The sequence below is a fragment of the Acomys minous genome, assembly GCF_964271855.1.
Source record: "Acomys minous genome assembly, chromosome: 6".
In the NCBI taxonomy this organism is placed as follows: domain Eukaryota; kingdom Metazoa; phylum Chordata; class Mammalia; order Rodentia; family Muridae; genus Acomys; species Acomys minous.
The window spans coordinates 86,169,943-86,192,977 of NC_140487.1; the positions used below are offsets into that span (position 1 = coordinate 86,169,943).

General features: G+C 52.3%; 2 protein-coding genes across 3 annotated transcripts in view; one reads left to right on the forward strand and one right to left on the reverse strand.

Moving 5' to 3' along the window:
* The first annotated feature begins 1,200 nt into the window (after nucleotides 1-1,200).
* On the forward strand, nucleotides 1,201-12,870 carry FAM151A (family with sequence similarity 151 member A). The gene is given in 9 exon segments (XM_084785574.1): nucleotides 1,201-1,442; nucleotides 2,533-2,679; nucleotides 7,055-7,207; nucleotides 8,021-8,180; nucleotides 10,218-10,442; nucleotides 10,823-10,962; nucleotides 11,676-11,819; nucleotides 12,114-12,785; nucleotides 12,788-12,870. Coding segments are annotated over 9 exon segments (1,827 nt in total). The 5' UTR covers nucleotides 1,201-1,315; the 3' UTR covers nucleotides 12,847-12,870.
* A 37-nt stretch (nucleotides 12,871-12,907) lies between these two features.
* Nucleotides 12,908-23,035, reverse strand: part of ACOT11 (acyl-CoA thioesterase 11) — a gene marked incomplete at its 3' end in the record, with an annotated part of 53,273 nt that continues 43,145 nt past the window's right edge. For both annotated transcript variants that reach the window (XM_084785576.1, XM_084785575.1), the window contains exons 9-16: nucleotides 21,537-21,681; nucleotides 20,470-20,525; nucleotides 19,154-19,220; nucleotides 18,750-18,833; nucleotides 17,654-17,784; nucleotides 14,596-14,727; nucleotides 13,928-14,054; nucleotides 12,908-13,063 (exon numbers count right to left, since the gene is read on the reverse strand). In XM_084785576.1, coding sequence (XP_084641702.1) covers nucleotides 12,908-13,063; nucleotides 13,928-14,054; nucleotides 14,596-14,727; nucleotides 17,654-17,784; nucleotides 18,750-18,833; nucleotides 19,154-19,220; nucleotides 20,470-20,525; nucleotides 21,537-21,681 — 898 coding nt within the window. The remainder of the gene's footprint in view (nucleotides 13,064-13,927; nucleotides 14,055-14,595; nucleotides 14,728-17,653; nucleotides 17,785-18,749; nucleotides 18,834-19,153; nucleotides 19,221-20,469; nucleotides 20,526-21,536; nucleotides 21,682-23,035) is intronic.

Below are 23,035 nucleotides of genomic sequence, written 5' to 3' on the forward strand. Positions count from 1 at the left end.
TTGGTTTTGGATTTTTTGTTTGTTTGTTTGTTTTGTTCTGTTGGCTTTTTTTTTTTTCAGGATATGGTTTCTCTGTATAATCACCCTGGCTGTCCTGGACTCACTTTGTAGATCAGGCTGGCCTCGAACTCACATAGATACACCTGCCTCTGCCCCCAGAGTGCTGGGATTAAAGGTACGTGCTACCACACCTGGCACTTTTTAATGTTTTTAAAGCTGAGCTTTGGGATTTTTCCACTGGTATTTATTCAACCCGGTATTAGATGTAACCCTAAAACAGTGCCCTTCCATTGTCACTTGGGGTGGACAAGAGAGACCAAGTGGAGACAGTAGGGCCTGTTCTTACATGTAGCACAGATGTGACTCAGGACAAAGTCTTCTGCAACAGGAACCGTTTGGCAGTGGTCTTGTCATAAGAAATAAACCTCTCGGAAAAGCAAAAACTATATTCCATTTGTTGTCACTGCTAACAAATGCAAAAAAAAAAAAAGCCCTTATCTACCCACTCCCTTGTGACCTATACCCTGCTATCCCCTAACCTCTAAGGCCCAGCTGCCCCGCACACCTCTCACAGCTGCCTCTTTGACTCCTGGAAGTTCCCTGGCCTGTGAGATGGGGGCAGTCCTTAACTCTTCCTCCTGTTGCTCCTCGAACCCTCTCTGTCTGAGCAGGCAATTTAGCCCTGCCCATGGAACTGCTGCCCCAGGGGTGGCCTGCGCTCCCACAGGTTCACAGGCCAGGACTATCAGCTCCCATCCCAGCCCTATCAGCCATCATCTCAGATAAAAGGAAATCCATGTCCCTAGGGCAGATCTAATCTGCTCTTGTCACCAACCCTGACATGACCCAAGGGGTTCCCTGGAGCTGAGCAGAAAGTTCTAGATTGAGGGGAGTAAAGACATGGCCCAGTGCAGCTGTTTCCTTTCACATAGAGGCAAAACAAGGCCTGGACAGATACTTTGGCTTGCTCTTAGGCCACCAGGAATGGCAGACCAGCTAGCACAGAACCCTAGCCTCCTGCACCAGGGGTCAGGGCTCTCCCCAATGCTCCACTGTTTCCTGCAGTGCTCGAAGGTCATCTGAGGGGTGGCAGGATTTTCTGCTGAGTCTGGTAAGATACAGCATGGGGAAGGAGCTGAGGGCTGAAAGAGGGCAGGGCTTCTGAGCTCTCTCCACCCAGGCTGCAGGAGTGGCCAGACCGGAGGGCTAAAGACTGCCTGCAGGCTCCTGCCTCCTGCGAGATTCTCAGCTGCAGGGAGCCTCAGGAGCTGCAGCTGTGGAATCTGGAAGGGAGCTCTCTTCAGCGAGGGTCAAAATGTCCTGCAAGAGGTGGTGCTCACAAAGCCAGGCCAAGTGGATCGTTGCTGGTAGTGTCAGTGTGACACTGGTGTTGGCCATTTCGATGGTTCTGGGACTAACCCTGCATCGGGGCACCCAACCAGGTAGGAACCCCTCCTTCCTGTATTCCGCACTCCTCTTGTTCCTCATCCCTTACCCCACCACATACCCAGCTCTATTCAACTCTTTGATGCTTCAGCCCTACCAAGGCCCCATCCCTAGCAGAAGGTACCACTGACTTTCCCCTGATCGACTCAACCTTCAGCCAAGACCCTCCTCCTGTGCTTTTCGCGGGTCCTTCGAGTCTGTGAGCAGCCTTCACACTCTTCCTACACACCTGCTGATCCCTGCAATCTCTCCTTGATAAAGGGCCCTCCAGCCACTCAGGAACAGCCCCCTCAAGCCTAAGCCTCAAATCTATGCCAACCCTGATTCTAAGGCTCTGCTTCCCACCCACCCAACTCCCATCTTCCCCCCCCCCCCCAATTCCCCTCTATCCCTCACCAGCACTGTCCTCAGAACCTCAGGGCTCTCTCTTCTAGACTCTTACAGGGGCTCCGTCTCTGGTGGGCTCTTTGCAGCCCGCTGGCTTTTTCTAAGCAACTCCCCGCATCCCACCAGGTCCCATGCCCTGCATAGACCCAACTCCTCTTTGTAGACCAGTCTGGCCTTGAACTCACAGAGATCTGCCTGCCTCCTATGTGCTGGGATTAAAGGTGTGGACCAGCACTGTCTGGCAACCTTGAATTTCTGACTGCCTTGCCTCCACCTTAATGATGGAATGCCAGGTATATGCCACTACAGCCAGTATATGTGGTGTCTACATTTTAAGTCCAGAGCCTCACTATCCCAGGCAAGCAAGCGCTCCACCAACTAGGCCACACCCTCAGCCTCTAATATAATATAATGTAATTATTTGAAAAAGATCTTTACTGTCTGGCCCAACTAAACTGGAACTACTATGTAGTCGTGGCTGGCCTCAGGCTGGTACCCATCTTCCTGCCTTGCCCTCACAGCTTCTGCGATCAGAGAGATATAAACCAGGCAAGGTTCACTCTGTCTTACCACACCGGGGGCCGTGGGCCTTGCTGTCTGTCTACTGGACTGAATGCTAGATTTGTGGTGGTAGAATTATGTCTAAGCATCCTGGGCTGAGCAAGAGATGACGATACAACCCCTCGGCATTGGTTCCAGGCTGTGAGCAAGATGCCATTTGCCGTCCTGATGCTGACATGCTGGACTACATGCTGAACACAGGCCAAATCAGCCACCGGGATGGGCTGCTGGTCACCTGGTACCATGCAGCCAACAGCAAGAAAGAGATGGAGGCCGCCCTGAACAGTAAGTCTAGCCATCCTGCTTGGGGTCAGGGAATCAGGGACCAGCTGACACCGTAGTCATGGCAACTCTGTGATGGATATTTTCATATGCCTACCACAGCTTCCCTGAGGGAACAGGGCTGAGGGCTAAGGCCAGGTGCTAAGTCCAGGCTCATCCTATGCTGTACAACAACCCTCCCTTGACCTGCAGGGGCTGATGGTCCCTGCTAAGGAGGCCTTCGACCTCTAGAAGCCACAGATGTGAACTTGACAGCAAGTGTTTCTGAAAAAGGCTGTGGATACCTGAGCAGCTCTTTAGAGTCTCCATGCAAAACAATCACAGTGTCCTGTCAGTGACAGGTACATACCCCCCTCATACTGCATGGGGGTCCCCTGGAACCTATGCATCCTGCTCATGGGTACCACTTGTGGGAGAAATTAGGTGACCTAGGTTCTGCTGTCAGAGAGAGGTGAGGCCAACACAAATCAGCCCCACCACCCCAAGGTCTGTGATCTGAGTTTCTGGGTTGGGTCAATGGAAAAATATCCTTTTTGGAGCCTGTTGAGAAGCCGTGGAAGACCAGGGGAATGGTCCCTGGCTTGAGTTTACTTCAGAAGGCACAGGCCCCTATTCACACTGTGAATGTGGCCGGAGAGCTCCCGGGGGCACACTGCTGTCTAGGACCTCACCGTGAGAGCCACCACTCAAGAAAAACCTGCTGACCTATAACCCAGACCTCAGGAGGCTGAGGCAGGAGGATAACTAGTTCCAGGTTGGCATGGGCTACATATCAAGACCTTGTCGGAGAGAAATGGGACAGGGAGAAGAAGAGAAACCCCCTGGTTTCAGATGAGCATCCTGGAGTCCCATCCAGGGTCGTACAGAGGTCGGAGCATAGGAGGCCTGGCCATCAGGCTGTGGCTTTTGCTCTGGCAGGTCACGGCAGGCCTGATATGTGGCCTGGGAAGAGTTGGTTGACTGAAGGCCCGAATGGCAAACGGGGAGGGGCCAGGCCAGGCCCAGAGAGTCCACCATTGCTTCAGCTTGTTCTCTGACAGCTGGGCCTTGGTGATAGGCAGGGAGGAGTAAGCGTTAGCCTCAACCATGACTTTCAAGCTTACCCAGAAAGCACTGGGTGACACAGGACTGAGAAACTGTCTCTGGTCTGAAACAACAGGGCTAACGCTGCACTCCTGGCCTCGGCTTCTGAACACCTGCTAGCCCCTCTTCTTTCTCTAGAAAAGAGCACAGACAGCACATTCCGTTGGCTAAAGATGAAACCGTCTTAACTAGGAGCCTGCATATTTCAGCTTCTGGGGAACCTGTTTTTCCTGTGAGGGAAAAAAAATCTCCTTCGGGGTAGGCATGACAAGACCATCCTGGGATGGATGGTTGGTGGTCACATACACAAGACGATGGCAGCGCCTATTGCTATACGGGCTGCGAGGTACTTCTGACCGGGCCTGGTCCTATCTAAGCAATGCCTAGAGGCTAGAGCTGCATGCTAATTAAAGGGTTTTTCCTTTATCTCTGAGTGCTGAGAATTTCTCACTGGAGAAGGGTGAGCGTCCCTCCACCTTAACAGAAAAGAAAAAGCCCTCTGTCCTGACAGGGAAACCAGGCCAGAGAGAAGTGGGAGACAAGGCCGGAGGGGATGCTAAAAGAACCCGCCACCTAGTTTTACCAAGCCGGCCTAGCACAATAGGCATTAGGGTCTCACCATGTCAGGAGCATGGCTTTTTAAAAAAAGCCAGGTTCCCAGTGGGGCAGGGTGAGGTGGAGGGGTGGGGGGGAAACACAAAAGCAGAGAGGCCCAGTTTCCTTCCTTCCAGGCCCCTGGGGCAGGCCTCTGAGGGAGCTGGCACAGTTAGGATGGATTGGACTGGGTGTCCCGGCAGAAAGCAGGCCTAGAGGCAGTCCCAACGGCTTTAAAAAAAAAAAAAAAACAAACTTTTTTTGAGACAGGGTTTCTCTGTGTAGCCTTGGCTGTCCTGGACTCACTTTGTAGACCAGGCTGGCCTCAAACTCACAGCGATCTGCCTGCCTCTGCCTCTCGAGTGCTGGGATGAAAGGCATGCGCCACCACCGCCCAGAAAAGGCTTAAATTTTACCTTGGCATTTACTAGCCATGATTCCAGCCAGGCATGGTGGGGCACACCTGCAATCCCAGCACTGGGGAGGTTGAGGGAGAATGAGTAAGATTTCAGGGTCATCCTGGGCTATAGAGCAAATTCTAGACTAGCCTGGGCTACAAGAGACCCTGGGGGTGGGATGGAGTAAAGGCAGCAGTGATTCCAGGCAAATGAGCGACCTCCCCTCCTGGGCTAGTGGTGAGTCACTTGTCATCCAAACTGGGGCCTGCTTGATTACAAACAAGGTCATTATTAGTAATTGTTGAGGCAGCAGAAGTACCCCCAGATGGTCCCGGGTTACTCCAGGTGAGTGTAAATAATAATTAACACTTAGTGAATGCCTAACCTGGGATACGTTATTATGTAATTCTCACGAATGAGGAAACAAGCACAGAGAGGTTAGGTAATCTGGCCTGTGTCACACAGCTTTTTTTCACATGCAGCTACCATGCTCACCTGACTCGATGGTACAGGAGTGGAGGGCCTGGCAGCTGCGTGCTCCCTGACCTCTGCAGAGCGCCCTCCTGAGGATCAGTGCTCCCTCTCACTTCCTTGGTCCCTTACCCCAAGCAAGTCAGCCCCCAGGCATAGCCTCTGGAAAAACCACAACATTCAGTATTACAGGAAAGGGCTTTCCAGGGAGGCGTGGCATGCAAGCAGCCGCCTCCAGGAGGCCAGTCAGGGGGAGAGCACAACTTCCATCAGTGGCAGGGTCCCAGCTAGGATGACAGTCATAAACCTCGCCTGGCTTGAGATTATTTTATTTGGGACAGTTGGAGGTTAATCCCAAAGCCTTATGTACCAGGTAAGCACTCTGATAAAATTCTCAGGCACAAGGGCTGGAGAGAAGGTTCTGTGCTGGAAAACACTTGCTGCTTTTGTGGAGGCCTTGGGTTCACTTCCCAGCACCCACATGGCAGCTCAGGACTATCTGTAACTCCAGTTCCAGGGATCAGATGCTCTCTTGTGTCTTCCCCTGGCATGAGGTCCACAGGTGGCTCACGAGCATACAGGTGGGAAGTGACTTAAACACATAAAATCCATTTTTAAACTTTTCAGACACAGATGAACTGGCTTACTTTCCTGGGCCCAGACAGGTTGGTCTTTATGTTTGTTTGTTTTGGTTTTGGTTTGGTTTGGCTTGGTTTGGTTTTCTGAGACAGGGTTTCACTGTGTAGCCTTGGCTGTCCTAGACTCACTTTGTAGACCAGGTTAGCTTCAAACTCAGAGATCTGCCTGCCTCTGCTGGGATTAAAGGCATGCGCCATCACACCTGACTCAGGCAGCTTGGTCTTGAATTTGCTGTGTGTATTTTTTTTAGGCAGGATCTCAGTATTTGGTCCAGGCTGACCTTGAATTTACTATGTAGCCCAGACTGGTCTCAAACTTCTAGCAGGATGTGCCTCATCTCCAATGCTGGGGTTACAGGTGCAGCTCAGCACACCGGCACTCACCCTTTTGCTCACCTTCATTCCCTAGTCTTCTGTAAAGCACTTCAGCTTTCGGCCAGCCCCACCATCATGGAGGGAGGGCTCAGGAGGGCTGCGTCCCCTTAGGAAGAGATGGTTCCAGCTAAGACCCCGGGATGGACGAGTGGCCTGAGGAGCATCCGAGAGATGAGGATCTCGGCTCCACCTCAACCCTGAGATCAAAACCTACAATCTGACAGTTGCATGCTGATGTTTGTACACGTCAAAGCAGGTGCCAAAGGTTGGAGCTCCATTTAAACTAAAAACTCAAGGGCTGGCCTGACTAAATGCCTGAAGTTAGCAGATAAAAATGCCACCCTAGTTGCTGGTGAGAACACTGCCAGAAGGGTAGCCTTGCCCGGGAGCATGAGCCAAAACCACCATAAGCTGACACTAGAGGCTCTCAGGTGGTCCTGTATGGGCCTGACTCAAATTGTTCAGAGGAATAATCAATAATAGAATATGAAATATAATAAATCAGAAAGGGTCAAGCATGGTGGTGCTCACTTGTAATCCTAGCACTCAGGCAACAGAGACAGGCAGATTTCTGTGAATTTGAGGCCAGTCTGGTCCTACATAACAAGGATTCCAGACCAGCCAGAGCAGAGATTCATTTTATTTAATAAAAAAAAAAAAAGTGCTGGTTGAGAGGCCTACAGCTCCCAGGTCAAGCCACTTGTTAGCAAGCCTGGTGACTCCAGCCAAGTTGTCTTCTGACTGCTACACATAAGCTATGGTGCATGAGCGGACACACAATAAATAAATAAAGTGAATAGCAAATAAACATTTTTTTAGGCGACATCATGGTCTTGGAAGCAGACGTCAATGTAGAAGGGTTCAACACAGCCAACGAGACCGGGGTGCCCATTATGGCCCACCCCCCAGCCGTCTACAGTGACAACACCCTGCAGCAGTGGCTGGAAGCTGTGCTGGCCTCATCTCAGAAGGGTGAGTCTCCCAGCCCTGCTGGCTCCCCAGACTTCTGCCCTTAAGTAGGGATCCCTCTAGGGTGAGGTGAAGCCAGGCCCCACCCTGAGCCTCCCAGACTTCCATCACTCAGGTTAAGGCCTGTGGATGAGAGGAAGTATAACCCATGTGTTCTCTCCAGAACCCACAGGTGAGGTGAGGCAGGGACATGAAAGTGTAAACCGCAAAGGGCCCAACAGGGTCAAGGTGACCCTCGTGGGTCGACAGATCTGGATGCAATGGGTTCAGAACCAAACCTTCTCCTCTCCGACTCCGCTTTCTGTTCTGGATCTAGGCCTCACCCTGACACCACCCTCTCCCACGTCCTCCTCGTCCACTCTGCAGCTGCCCCTGCCGGCTGTAAGTGGAGTCTCAGCCACCTCATCTCCCCCACAGACAGCCTCATCTTACTACTGCATACACTCACTTCTCTGCTTTCGCCCTCCACGGCTCCCTTGTCCTGGCTTGGCTTTCAACATCTTTAACGTGGAAGTCTCCACAGTTAAGATGGGAATTCAGTCACACTGGGTCTTTTTTCTATCTAGCCAACCTCTCTGCTCAGACATCCATCTGTGGCACTCCCTGTGGCAGTCCAGGCCTTCAGCTGCCTTTGCATCTGCCCACCTGGGATGAAGAGAGGGGCCCTTCTTCTCAGCGTCGGCTCTCCCTGCCTCCCTCAAGGCACCCCACCACCATCTGGCTCCATCTTCACAGTCTGTCCCAAGACTCTCTCTTCCCAGCTCTTCCTACCCGGCAAGTCGCCTTCCATTCCTAGCCTTTGCCCCTTTCCTGCAGGCATCAAACTGGACTTCAAGAGCCTCAAGGCTGTGGGCCCCTCCCTGGACCTTCTTCGGCGGCTGACCGAGGCTGGCAGGATCCGCAGGCCTGTGTGGATCAATGCTGACATCCTGAGGGGCCCCAATGTGCCCATCTCAGTTGAGATCAACGCTACACAGTAAGTGTTCGCCCTCGGCCCAGCCGGCTTCAGCCCTCTTCTGTCAGCACTGGGCGTGAAAGGGGACCTTGAGGGGACCTTTGTTGCACTTGCTAGTCCCACCCTGAGACCTCCTCTCTGAGCCTTTTCATTTGTTTTGTGTGTTTATGGCTGTGTACCGCAGTGATTGTGTGAAAGTCAGAGATCAACTCTCAAGAGTTGGTTTTCTCTTTTCACACGTGGGCCTTGGACTCAGGTTGTGTTTAATGATTGTGTGCATTGGTGTTTTTGCCTGTTTTTATGTATCTGTGCAAGGGTGTTGGATCCTTGAAAGAAGAGTTACAAAGAGCTGTGAGCTGCCACAGATGTGAGCTGGGGGTACTGGGAATTGAACCCAGGTCCTCTGGAAGAGCAGCCAATGTTCTTAAGCATCCTTTATGTGTTTTTAAGACACAGTCTATGTAGTTCTTGCTGGCCTCATGCTTGTGGGAATCCTTTTGCCTTTGCCTCCTGGTACCTCGCTTACAGTTATGGGCTGCTATACCTTGGGGTCTTTGGTGGTGGTGGTGGTGGGTTTTGTTTTGTTTACCTTTTTTATGGGAGAAAGGATAAGACAAGTTCTCGTAGCCTCGATCAGCCTTGAACTCTGCGTGTAGCTCAGGCTGGCTTTGAACTCCCGATGCTCCTGTCTCCATCTCTGCTGTACCTGGCATGCTCAGTTTTCCTCTTTTCTCTAGTGAGTCTTTCCCCCAGCTCTTGCTACCTCCAGAAGGATCCCTAGCATCCCTAGGTCCCTGAAGAACGTCCCCTGGTCACCTCAGGCCTGACTCAGTTGGACTGTTTCTGCTGACTTGCATGTTTGTCACCACTGTGCCATCCTCTGTGTCCCCAGTGGCATGCACAGGACTTGGCCTGCTAGAAAGTTATAGAGAGATAGCTCTCTAGAAAACCCAGCCCTGGCAGGCTAGAAGTATCTCCCCCCCCCCTTTTTTTTTTTTTTTGGTTTTTTTCAAGGCAGGGTTTCTCTGTGTAGCCTTGGCTGTCCTGGACTTGCTTTGTAGACCAGGCTGGCCCCAAACTCACATCAATCCGCCTGCCTCTATGTCTGAGTGCTGGGATTAAAGGCGTGAGCCACCACGCCTGGCTTTCCTCCCCATTTTGCAGATGTGAACATTCGCAATGACAGAAACGTGCTGTTGAGTGTTTATTGTGTGCCCCAGGCACAGTCTCAAGCGTTTTACTCGCAGGATACAGCTAACTCTTCAGAGAGTGAGGTAGCAACTAGGTCATGCTCATCTTGTAAGTATAGAAACTATCTTTGAAAGGTTAAGTGGCCTAAGTCTACAAAACACAGAGCGAAAGTTCCCACAGGACTGTCCCTCCCGAAGCTTTGCGCTCTACAGGCACCTGCCCAGCCAATATTTACTATGACTCTCAAAATGAGATATATGTGAAGAAAACAACTTTTTAAAAATGTAGGCTAGGGCCCAAGACAAATGAGGCTTCTCTCCTCTGGGTACTGATTTATGTATGTGGGGGCTGGGCAGCAGGTGACACACTTTCCCATTAAAATTTGCATCAGAACAAAATTCGAATAATTGTTCTTGATTTATTCCTTTAAGACAGTTTCATGTAGCCTAGGCTAGCCCTGCACTTGCTATGTGGCTGGGGATGAAGGAAGTCCTGATCTTCCTGCCTCCGACCTCCCAAGTGCTGAGACTATAGACGTGCCTCCCCTCCGTGCTCTGCTCATATGAAAACAAAAAAACAAAACAAAACAAAACCTTAGAAATCTGAAACTTTGGAGACTCGGAAACCAGCTGGCAGCATACAGGTCACTCACTTAGGTCCACATGGGGACCAGAGCCCAGGCCTTCCTGACCACACAGGGTGATGGTATCAGCGGGTGCATATGCAAACCACTGTTGTTCTTTGGGGCTCTGTTGCCGACCTCCAAGCACAGATTTAACCGGTCTGGCTGTTCCCTATCCCTGTGGCAAGAGACCACAGGAAGGGACCAGGGTAGGCTCGAAGGATGGATCTCTCTCTTCTCTGCAGGTTCCTGGCGCTTGTCCAGGAGAAGTATCCAGAAGTCACCATTTCTCCGGGCTTTACCACTCTTTATGTGCCTCAGTTGCCAAACAGCACCTACACCCAAGCCATGGTGGAAGCGATGCAGGAGCTGGTGGGCGCACTGCCACAGAGGATCACCTTCCCGGTGCGGGCTTTCATGGCGCGGGCTGCCTGGCCCCACTTCAGCTGGCTTCTGAGCCAATCTGAGAGGTGAGGCCCCTCTCTACGAGTTCCAAACCTATCCTGGGCTCTGACCCAAGATGAACATGGAGGGGTCCTAATGACCATCTTGTCCCTGCCTCACTGGCCTAACCACCTCCCACAGGGCTCTGCCTCTGTCTTGTACTCCTGTGCTGACAGGCTAGTCTCTGCTTCCATTGGTTGGTAACTCAAAAGTGAGGTGCGCATGCCCCTGCCCTCTGAACTCCTATGTCCCATCATCCCCTAGTGCTCAAGAGCAGAGGATGATGGGAAGTTGAAGGACAGATGTTCCACTCCTAGGCTCAGCTGCCGTTCAGTTCTGAGCCTAAGAGTAGAGCCGAGGGTCTTTATGGGCCCAGCTAGGCACTGAGTCAGCTCTCTGGTCCCAGGTATAGTCTGACACTATGGCAGGGCACCTCAGACCCTGTGTCGGTAGAAGATCTCCTCTTCCTCCGGGACAACAGTGCCACTCACCAAATCTACTATGACCTCTTTGAGCCTGTCTTGTCGCAGTTCAAGCAGCTGGCCTGTAAGAAGAGGGCCTGGGAAGGGGAGGTGTGAGCTGTGCTCCGCTCAGGGCGGCCTTGGGTTGGGCGCGGGAGCAGAGAAAGGGAGGTCTAGAGGGGGAATTTTCTGGGTGAAGCAGGAGACAGAAACCATTCTGTCTTCTGCGCCTGGGATATTGTGTTATCCAAGCTTTGCCTATCCACAGAGCAGGAGCCTGGTTGGTAGAGAAGGAAATGGAAGTCCAAAACTACAAGGAATCTGTAGGAGTGCAGTTTGATCAAAACCTAGCCGACACACGCACGCACGCACGCACGCACGCACGCACGCACGCACCACACCCCTGCTTCCACAGCACCGCTCATCTATGATGGCACTCGTGTCTCAGGGTACAGCCCTCATGAGCCAGATGCCACTATGCAAACTGCTTGTGCCCTTGACCGAGTCTAAGAGCACCTACACTTAAGCCATCCCGAGAGATCACATCCGATTCCACTCCTGTCGAGGGTGCCATGTCCCAGAAGGGGAGGAGACGAGCTATGGGATCCACCAGCTCCAGCTCCCTTTGCTTTCGGGCCCAGTAAACTGTTGGTTGATTGTCAACCATGAGACAAGGCCTTTGAATATGCCCAGGTGGGACCTGACAGCTACAAGGCTTAGGATGCAGGAAAGCCGGTGCGTACATGAGGGGATTTGTGGAGAGTGGTTCCATCACCTTGGCAATTTTGGGTCCCACAGTGAACACCACCCGGAAGCGAACCTACTACACTGGTGGCAGCCTGGTCCCTCTTCTCCAGCAGCCCAAGGGTGATGGACTACAAGTAGAGTGGCTGGTTCTAGAAGTACATGGCAGTGGGAGGACAGCAGCCATTACTGTCCCCGGTGAGTCTGCCGGCAGCCCTTAAAGCTCCCGGCTAACCCACAGGTCTGTCATTTGCTTGGGTAGGTAACTTGGTTCTCTGTTACCATGGCAACATGGTAAGCCGCATGCTAGATACAAAGTGGGAGGAATAACACCAAGAGCAGGAATTCCTGGTCATAGACGAGCAGCCTTGAGGCCTCAGCCACACTCTATGACAAGAGGAATGGGTGGTGGCCCAGTTCCAAGTCACTTGGAAGGCCAAGAACTGAGTCTCCCGTGATGACAGGGGCTCCAAACACTGTTGTCTCTTCCAGACAAAGAAGGCATGATCCTGCTAGATGTTGGCCTCCGGGAATCTGAAGCTGGGAGCCCCGTGCCCATCCTGCACACCCCAGGTGGTCCTGTTCTGACATTGGAGTCATGTCTGCTGCAGCTGGTAGCTCACCCCAAGCGCTGGGGCATCCATGTGAACATAGTAGAACCTGCAGCTCTCCGGCCAACCCTGGCTATGTTAGCACACCTTTCCACCCTCGGCCATCTGCCTTGGCCTGTGTGGGTGGGGGCCACAGTCTCACATGGTAGTTTTGTGGTCCCTGGCCATGTGACTGGCAGAGAGCTGCTCACGGCTGTGGCTGAAGTGTTCCCCCATGTGACTCTGGCACCTGGCTGGCCTGAAGAGGTGTTGGGCAGTGGATATCAAGAGCAGATGGTCACAGATATGTTGGAACTGTGCCAGGGACTACGGCAACCTGTGTCCTTCCAGCTGCAGGCTAGGCCGCTGGGCCGGAGTCCAGCCACATCTGTGGCCAGGCTATTGGCAGCTTCCCCTCGAGCCACGGTCACAGTGCACCTCAGCATTGCTGGGAACGGCTATGCAGATATGTGGGCTGGATTGTGGGTGGCCAGGGCCATGGACAGGACCCGAGTCTATTACAGGGTACCCCAGGAGTACCGGGAAGACTTGCTGGCAGATGTGAGCAGGAGTGAACACCCAGTAGGACTGGACCATCTAACGTGGAGGGCTTCCCTGCGGGGGGGTCAGGATGAATAAAAGGCCTCTGCTTTGTTCCACGCACTGTGTAAGACCTGGGGCAGGGAGGGGTGGTGCCTAGAGAGTCTGGAGGCTGGGGGCCAAGTCATTCCGGTTTTCCAACAGGAAACGCTCACACGACTTGAAAGTGTTGTAGAACTCCGAGGACAGGCCAGCCACATTGCTGGTCACATAGTTGAGAAAGCCAGGGGTGGCCTGGTTGTAGTAAGAAACCTGTAGGGCAGGAAGACAAGTTTAAAGGAGGCATAATGGGGAGAAGCTCAGAGACTTCTGGGCTGGAGGAGGAGGAGGAGTCAGCCTTGCTTGCATTCTAGGGAGGCAACAGGTACCACCTGGGGTCTTGGAGATCAGTTAGAGAAACCCAACTGACAGGCATGGCCTCCTTTGACAGGTTCCATGGCCACTCAAGAGGACTTCAACCCTGACTGCCCTATCACAGCACACCATAAGACCACTGTGCTCCTCCCTGCTGGCCAGAAAGTCCCAGAGGACAGAGATTGAGTCTCCAAAGCCCATAACTAAATCCACTTTATATCAAGGCGCTGGGGTCACAGAAAAGTGGTAGACACAAGCCTTGGATTGTATCCTTAGCATAGGTCCTTAGCAACGCTGGTCGTATCGGCACCTGGGCAAGGCTCAGAGCCAAGCTAGGGCTACAAGGGAAACTGCAAGCGGGGAGTGGATTGTAGTGGGGCTGGGGGCTACAACATTCCCACCCCACTCCCTCCCTACATTTTCAATTACCACTGACTATGCTGCTGAGCTTTATAGGCCCTCAGAGCCACATAAAGCTCTCCCAGACAAGAAGGGAGACACGGTAAATAAATGATGAGACAGAATTTTAGATCAGAGCTGGGTTTTCTGTTGTCTGTGTCCAGAGCTTTTTCCGAGTCCCGGCAGGAACAGCTCACACACCACAGTGACTAAATCTCAACGGAGACTTCTTTTCAGTCTCTGATGCTCAGGCTGGGGAAGCTGGGAGGCCACAGGGAGCCAGGGTCTGGAAAGGTCCCAGCCCAATAGCATAGAGTTCACTTTACCTATAGGTGGAAGGGAAGAGGTGACAACAGGCCTTACCTTAGTCAACTGGTCCCCTTCACGCCACAAACAGAAGCCTGAACAAGGGGTTTCCCCACGCTGATATTCTGGTGTCTCCTGGTGTGTGGGCAATGTGACTGACCTCAGTGCAATGACATAGGGGTCCCTGGAAGAGGGTCAGAGTGAAAAGTCAGAGACCACCACAGGTGGAGGTAGGGACCCTGCCCTGTCTCTCAGAGCCTGATACCTTGCTCAGGGTCAGCTGTAGACAGGGGGGCATCTGTGTTAACAGCATCAGGTTCAGGCCCCATGTGTCCCCATGGACCTGGGTGCCGTGGGGTTTTCAGTCATCTGGTCCTTGTCTCCAGAAAAAGATGCAGTCTATCCTGGCTATACCTGTTGCAGGTAATACTCACAAGTGCCCAAAGGGCAGAGGCCAAGCGATAGCCATGTGAAAGGTGCCCCAGCTGCGGCTTCAAGTACAGTAGCCACAGTCACAGATGCCACAGACAGCCTTGCTTTCAGGAGCAGCATATGCCCCTGCTGTCACGGTGAGCCCCTACTGGCTGCCTAGAAACAGCTGGTGGGTTCTGGGTCCAACCACCAGTGGGCAGCAGAGCTCTGACTCCGTGTAGCAGCTCTTCCCAGGAGAGGAAGACAAACCCCCACCCCACTCCTACTGCGCCCCTCAGGAAGCAGGCACTCACCCATTGTCACAAGGCTTCCGCCTCGAGGCCAGGATCACAAAGTCTTGGGGCTTGGTATTACCACTCAGGGCAGGGCTGATGACGTGGTAGATGGCATCATCCTCATCTACTTGCTGCACGAGCTCCACACTCCTGTGGAGAGGCTGAAGTCAGGACCCCCGGGAGCTACAGCAGCTCTTGATGGACAAACAGCTCTGCCACGGTTCTGAGGTTGCAACCTTATGAGCAGCCCTGGGATGGGTTCCTCCTCACCTCTGAGCAGCTCAGCAGAGCCAGAGGAAGGGTGGAGGCCCTCTAGGATTCATGCACTCGCACACACGTGGGCGCGCACGCGCGCGCGCGCACACACACACATACACATACCAAGCACAAAGTCGAGTACACCAGAGCAGATACACAGATATACACATATGAGCATATGGACACATACAAACACACAGGCACACAGACATGTACACACGCAAACTGATAGTTCATTGTCAACTTGACAGTCTAGAATCATCTGGGAGGTGGGCCTCTAGACATGCCTGTGGGAGAGTCTCTTGATTGCATTGGTTGGTGTAGAAAAGAGCCATCTCAATTGTGGGTAACACCATCCCCTGGGCAGGGATACAGCACCTTGAACTGTGAGCCAGAATAAGCCCATTCTCCTGTAAGTTGCTTTTGTCAGCGTATTTTACCACAGCCCTGGCTTCTCTTTCCAGAACCCACATGACATCTTATAGATGTCTATAACTCTAGTCCCAGCAACACACATAGACACAGGAACACTGAAGCTCCACATAGGCACGAGCTCATGAGGGGCCGCAGAGCGCATGAGGAAACAGGGCTGGGGTGTTGCAAAGGTGTAACACAAGCCCAGGCCCCTCACCCATTTGACATTGGTGCCCACAGACACACAAGGGACCCCTTCCCCTTCCCCTTCCCCTCCCCCCTCTTCCCCTCTGCTGAACACAGCAGCTGGCTGTACCAGGCTAGGGGAGTGTGCTGAGGTCTCCTTCCTTAGGTCACTCACCCTCAGTGAAGTCTGATCTGGTCCATATTCGCCCATCTTTTCAGGCTCCTCTGCCCAGCTACCACCCACCACCAACCACCGCTCAGCTTCCTAGACTACATCACCAGCGGGTCCAGGTTACCCACGCACAGCGTATTAAAACAATTTCTCTCCATTTTTCCTTCTTGCCACTCACTTGAACTCTTGCTCTGAGAGTGTGTGTGTGTGTGTGTGTGTGTGTGTGTGTGTGTGTGTGTATGCCCTCGGGACACACACACACACATGCCGGTATTCACATAATGGCGCACTGTGGACATCAGCAACCTCAGATATTGATCCTTACTATTCTCCTCTGTGTGTGCCAGGCTCACCAGCCCTAGAGGGTCTCTATCCTATCTCTCGGAAAGAGCACCAGGGTTGCGGACACCAAGAACATGTCCAGCTTTACATGGCTTGTGGGGGTTAAAATTCAAGTTCCCAGGCTTGTGTGCAAGTGTTTTATCTACTGAGCTATCTTACCAGCACGGCACAGCCAAGGCTGCAAAGGAAGCTCAGGCAGGACACCGGGGTGTGTGAACGGCTATGAGCGCTCTGCTGAGGACAGACTGGGAAAGAAGGAGCAAGCTGCACGTGGAAAGCCAACTGGTGACGGGCAGCTTGCTGGGTTCCCAAGTCCATCTAGAGAAGCACTTGCAACGCAGGTTACGGCTGAGCCACAGCTCCGGCAAAAGAAAGGATGACTTCAAGGATGCTGAGCAAACACCACTTTAAGCAGTAACTTTCCCAGCCCTACAGTTGGTTCAGTGGGTAAGGTGCTTTGCCACCAAGTCTGCTGAATTCAATCCCTAGGACCTACACACACATACACACCCGCGCGCGCGCGCGCGCGCGCACACACACACACACACACACGCATGCACACATGCACACACACATACAATTTTAAATAATGTAGAGGTTTGGGGGCTAGAGAGGATGGCTCAGCTAGTTAAGAACACTATCTGCTCTTCCAAAGGACCCAGGTTCAATTCCCAGCACCCAAATGGCAGCTCACAACTGTAACTCCAGTTTCAAGGGATCCGACACCCTCACACTGACATCCATGCAGGCAAAACACCAATGCATAAAAAAAAAAAAAAGATAGCTGGGTGGTGGTGGCGCACACCTTTAATCCCAGCACTTGGGAGGCAGAGGCAGGCGGATCACTGTGAGTTCGAGGCCAGCCTGGTCTACAAAGCGAGTCCAGAACAGTCAAGGCTACACAGAGAAACTCTGTCTCAAAAAACCAAAACAGAAAAGAAAAAAAGTGTAGGGGCTGGGGAGATGGCTCAGTGGCTAAGAACACCAGCTGTTTATCCCAATGCCCATCTTAAGAGTTGGGATGGCTGGAGAGACTGCTTACAGGTTAAGAGCACGGGTTGTTTTTTTTTATATGGCCTGGGTTCAATTCCCAGCATCCACATGGTAGCTCAGAACCATCTGTAACTCCAGCCCCAGAGAAGCTAATGCTTTCTTCTGGCATCCATAGGCACCTGATACATGTGTGGTATACAGACAAACATGCAGGCAAAACACCCATACTCATAAAATAGATGGTTTTTTAAAGAAGAGGGACAATGGAGGCCCAGAAAAGAAATGACCTGACCAATGTCACATAGCTATTCTGTTGTTGTTTGTTTGTTTTTCAAGACAAGGTTTCTCTGTGTAGCCTTGGCTGTCCTGGAACTCACTCTGTAGACCAGGCTGGCCTCGAACTCAGAGGTCCACCTGTCTCTGCCTCCTGAGTGCTGGGATTAAAGATGCGTGCCTCCACCTCCCAGCGTCACATAGCTATTTAGAACAGATATAGGCCTTAAACTCAGGTTTCCACATCCGGTGCCAAGTTCAGTCCCTTCCTTAGGTCCTCCTTGACATACCCACGACTTTGACTACCACCTAACACAGACACATATACCCTATAGCCAGACCCACCCCTGCTGAAGGCCAGTGGAGCAAAAGCATCATGGGGGATGCTTAGCATCAGCAAGCAATCAACCCACTTTACAATTGGCACTGGCCCCTCACCGGTAATGCTTGTCCCATTCAGGCCTCCTGCGCAGGTCGGAGAGCAGCTGAAAGACCTGGGCGGCATCCACCTGCACCACCATCTCCAAGTGAATGGACAGGAAGTCCTCCTCCAGGGTGTAGAGGCAGACCTGCACAGCACAGAGGGTGGTCTCCTTCCTGCACTACAGGACTATGCTGCTGACAGAGGATGTCTGTTGGGAGCCAGCGCTGCCACTGACTTGCTATCTGACTGAAGAAATGACTGTCTCTGAGACCTAAATCAAGACCCCATGAAAATGGACTTCTTACAGAGTTCAGTGTAAACAGACCGACAGAAAGCGCCTCTGAGAGAAGCAGTAGTCAGAGGCAGGTGGATGTCTGTGAGTTTGAGGCCAGCCTGGTCTACAAAGAGAGTTTCAGGACAGCCGGGGCTATCACACAAAAACCAAATAAATAAATAAATAAATAAATAAATAAATAAATAAGCAGTAATCGGGGCTGGAGAGATGGTTCAGAGGTCAAGAGCACTGACATCTCTTCCAGAAGACCTGGGTTCAATTCCCAGAGCCCACATGGCAGCTTATAGATGTCAATAACTCGAGTTCCAGGGGACCTGACACCCTCTTCTGCCTTCCCTGGGCACTAGACATGCATGTTGTACACAGACAGACATGCATGCAGGCGAAACACTTACATACATAAAAGTAAATAATTTTTTAAAAAGAAGAAGAAGAAAAAAAAAAGCAGTAACTGAGGCAGCAGTTCTCCAGAGCTTGGCCTCATCCAACTCCCTAATGTGACAAGTAAGGAAGTGACCTGTCTAAGGGACAGGCAAACGAGACAGGGTTCACACTGCCCCCTGTCCAACCCCTGCAGTGACCTGCTGCTCAAGGAGCCAGAGTAAGGAGGAAAGGGGCTGTGCAAAGCAGTGGGGGCTCATGGGTAAGTAAAAGGTGGCAGGCAGCATGAAAGGACCAGAGACTTCACTCAGGGCCCTTGGAGACAGCCATGTTGCTAGAACTTGGTGGCATCATGACCTTGCTGGATTGTTTTCAAGACGCCCCCTTCGATGCTTGCCACCAGGCCACTTGTAAGGTGGTGGCGGGTCACTTACTTCACCGGTCTCCATGGATAGCACCCAGTTGTCCTTGGCCATAAGCGTCTTCAGAGAGGACACATTGTAATAGCTCAGGTACACCTGGGAAGAGCACACAGATGCTAGCTTCTCCTGCCCCAAGGGTTCCCGCAGGGGGCTGTGATGATAGAGGAAAGGAACCCGACTTTGGGAAAGGGGGTTCAGGCTCCCTCGAGCCCTCCACACAGCCCTGAGCAGCCATAACCAAAGCCTCTACTCCTTCTTGCAAAGCAAGGGACACGCACAAGTGTGTGTGAACAGCAACCATGGAGCAGGGCAGAGGGCTTCCCGTAGCCCTGGACCTGTGCATGTTCCTCCAAAACTGCCCAGGGGGTCAAAGGAAAGGCAAAGGGCCCCATGGGCTTTGAGACAATGGACTTTACCTGGTTGCTAGGGTCCCAGGGGACAGACAGGGCCATTTCCGACTGCTTACAGCACACAAGGTACTTCCTGAGAGAAGAGAGGACAACTTGGGTCTCTCAGAGTCCACTTGGCAAGTGGACACCATTGCTGACTACTTTGTGCCAGGCCGGTGCTGAGCCCGGGGGGCACCGGCACTCTGCCGGGCAGGGAGACTGGGGACACGGACACCGAGACCAGAGCAGCTGAGAATACATGAGTTCAGCTGGGACGCTAGTTCACAGGGGGCTGGCAAGGAAAAGGGGACAAATTCAGGCTCCCCTGTGCCCACGCCTCAGTGTTCTCTTTGGCACGGAGTCCTTGTCATCTCTCCCTCTCAGGGGCTTTGCAAGGACCACAGCACTTAGCAGATGGCAAATGTCCTGTAAATGTAGACTTTCTTTATTAACTGTGTGAGCAGGGATACCATCTACAGCGCTCTACAGTTTTTAAGGTGCTTTACAGCGGACTCAGACATGTCTTGAGCCACTGGGTCTGCATTCCAGACCTTCCTGGGTTTTTCATTTTAGCTGATTTGTTTTGGTTGAGACGGGTCTCACTATGTAGCCCAGGTTAGCCTTGAATCAGTGGCCATCCTCTACCGCATCCTCCCAAGTCCTGAGATTTGACCTCTTTAGCAAACAGGCCTCAGAGCCAATAGGATAAAAACAAGAGTTACGATCACCCAGACCAAGCCAGGACCAACAGCAGATATCACTCAACTGTGTGTCCTGAGGACAAAAGATCTGCCTCTCTGTCCTCGGTGTCCCTGTGTCTAGAAGAGCTTCAGGATGCTGTGTGACAACATGGAAGCAAAGGTACACAGAGGCAAAGGGCTAGCCCAGAAGACAAAGGCAGGAGGATTCACAAGAGTTCAAGACCAGCCTGAACTACTAGAGTTCCAGCCCAGCCTAGGCTACTGGGCTACAGTACAAGATCCTATCTGAAAGTAAAATACAATTTAAAAGAGGAGATGGGGAGGGGGCTGGAGAGATGGCTCAGCGGTTAAGAGCACTGACTGCTCGTCCAGAGGTCATGAGTTCAATTCCCAGCAACCACATGGCGGCTCACAACCATCTATGATGTGATCTGATGCCCTCTTCTGGCCTGCAGGTGTACATGCAGGCAGAGCACTGTATACATAATAATTAATAATCTTTAAAAAGGCAGCATAGGGGAGATGGGGAAGACAAGCCAGCACTGAGACCAAGAGGATCCCTGAAGAAGCTTAAATGTCCTGGGGCCAGCACATCAAGCCCAGCCCTGAAGCATGTTCGCAGCACCGCCCAGCCCCACTCACCTGTCCAGGCGGATCTTCCTCCTGGCACTGGCCTCCCGGTACCGCCGTTCGCCCTCCTAGAAAGGAAGCAGGCACAGGTTGTGTGGCACAGATGGGGATGACCATTTGGCCCATAGCTCTGCCATCCTGGGGCCAGAGGACCCTCCAGTCCCATAAAGAAGCTTAGATCTTGTTAGGGCAGCAAGTGTCAAAACATTCTTACTGAGAAAGCTCCAGGGCCCCCAAGCTGCAGCTTAGTCCCCCATGGAGTGATGCTGGTTACACTGGCCTTTTGTGGGCCTCAGTTTTCCCCAATGTAGTATGAAAGGATTAAAGGAATAGGACTCAAGGCCACATTCACTGGGCACTGCTGGGAACTAGGCCCTCCCAAGGGTTCTGCTTGAAACCATACGGGCTTTCTATCGCACGTTCCTGGGCCTAGGACCTGAGGTTCCCAGTTTACACAGGAAGCAACTGAGGTTCAGAGGGTTGAGTGTCTCCCCGAGGTCATAGGAGTATAGAGTAGAGCCAAGGTCAGAACTCAGGAGGCCAGCTTCAGAGCCCGCCTCTTCCCCACTCCTCTTCAACCTCATCCCCACTAGAAACCACAAAGACAGCAACTGGCCCCAGCCAGCCAGGAGGGTGTCTTCCCAGACACAGAACCCAGTCATCCATGCGCCCTCAGCCCTGTCCCCAGAATGCTGACCGCCACCACTCAAGGGCTCCAAGGCTATGCAGCCAGTTGGTTCCCCATAGCCACAACTCAGAAGGCAGAAGTTGTAGGCCCGCCAATTACACAGATAAGGACTGAAACCCTCTGAGATGTTCGTGCAAGAGTGCAGCAGGGGCAAGGCCCTATCAGCCTACTGCACCCAAGCCAGGGGCCTCTGCAATCCTATGAGCTGTTTAAGTCCATGAACCTCCAACATCATCAGCTCCCACGGTATGTGCCAGCTCTGGCAGGGAGAGCCGGTGCCCAGCTTCACGGGGGAATCCCCGGGTGACACCAGGACACTTAGACCTGGTTGTGCCTCACTGAAGAGCTGGGGATGGGCTGTTATGAGGAAACTCAGGGATAAGGCACTTACCCCAGGCTGAGGACGAATCCAGGGCAACTTCTGAGGCTGGGCATCCTTGTCCAGGACCACAAAGGTCATGAAGGCGCTGTTGATGTGCCTTCGCTGGGTCTCCTCCTCCTGGCGGTAAGCCTCCACACACACCCCCACCTCCATGCTAAGGCCAGGTGAAAGAGGGAGTCAAGTGCCGCAGAGCTTCCTCAAGCCATGCCTTTGCACATCACACACTCACGCACAAGTGCATACACAGGCAGGCAGCTGCCCAGAGTGTGTAAACACTCTCCTACAGGTCCTGCCTCTGCTTCCCAAGTGCTGGGATTAAAAGAGTGCACCACCATGCCTAGTTTACACATACTTTTTTTTTCAAGACAGGGTTTCTCTGTGTATCCCAGGTTTTCCTGGACTCTTCTCTGCAACCCCCACCCTCACCCCGCCTCCCGTAGACCAGGCTGGCCTCAAACTTGGAAATTTGCCTGCTTCTGTGTCCTGAATGCTAGAGTTAAAGGAATGTACCACCACTGCCAGACACACGTAGAAACCATAATAAAGGAACTGAGGGGATGGCTCAGTGGTTAAGAGCACTGGCTGCTCTTCCAGAGGTCCTGAGTTCAATTCCCAGCACCCACATGGCGGCTCACAACTGTCTGCACCTCCTATTCTAAGGGGAACTGACACCCTAACACAGACCTACGTGCAATCAAAAGATCAATGTACATAAAATAAAAATAAATGAAAGAAAACTTAATAAAAAGGGCCCAGGGTGCAGTAGAGTGTTTGTCCAACACAGGTCAAGCCAGTCCCATTATTAGTACCACAAAAAGTGAATGAATGAATGAATGAATGAATGAATGAATGAACGAATGAACCCACAAACCCACAGGGCTTCTGAAAAAGAAGATACAGAAGAGGTGAGCAGTCTAATTGGGAAGTGCTCATTACACGCAGATACCCAGGCACCACCTCAGCATTCTCGCTGGCTGCTGTGAGCATTTTGTAGGCAAGGACGCATGCTCAGAGACATTATTAAGTAACTTGCTCAAAGTCTCACAGCCCATGAGCAGTGGAGCCAAACTCGAACCCAGGCTGCCCAGCTCCAGACCACCGCTCCTGAATTCTCATACACAGTCCTTAATGAAGTTATTAACTTATAACTTAGCTAAGCCCTCCGCTGTCCTCACCAGCTGTGGCGAGAATAGACGTGAAACCGCATTCCAAGGCAAGATCTTAGAAAACCTGCTTAAGGACATGGGTGGGAAACGATCTGAGAATCGTGAGCAAGAAGAGGCCCCACAGCCTGTGCGACCACCAAGCCCAGTCCTCCAACACAAGCACAGAGCACCCTCAAAAAACCCAGAGAAGACCCCCCAATCCCACCATTGGACAACAGTGGGAGTCACAGAACATTCCAGAAGAGGGAACACTAGGACCATGTGAACAACCCAGTAATTCAGACCTCATCTGCTGGGGAAAGGCTTGGCAAGTCCGCTGCATCAGGAAGCACCCTCGGCCCT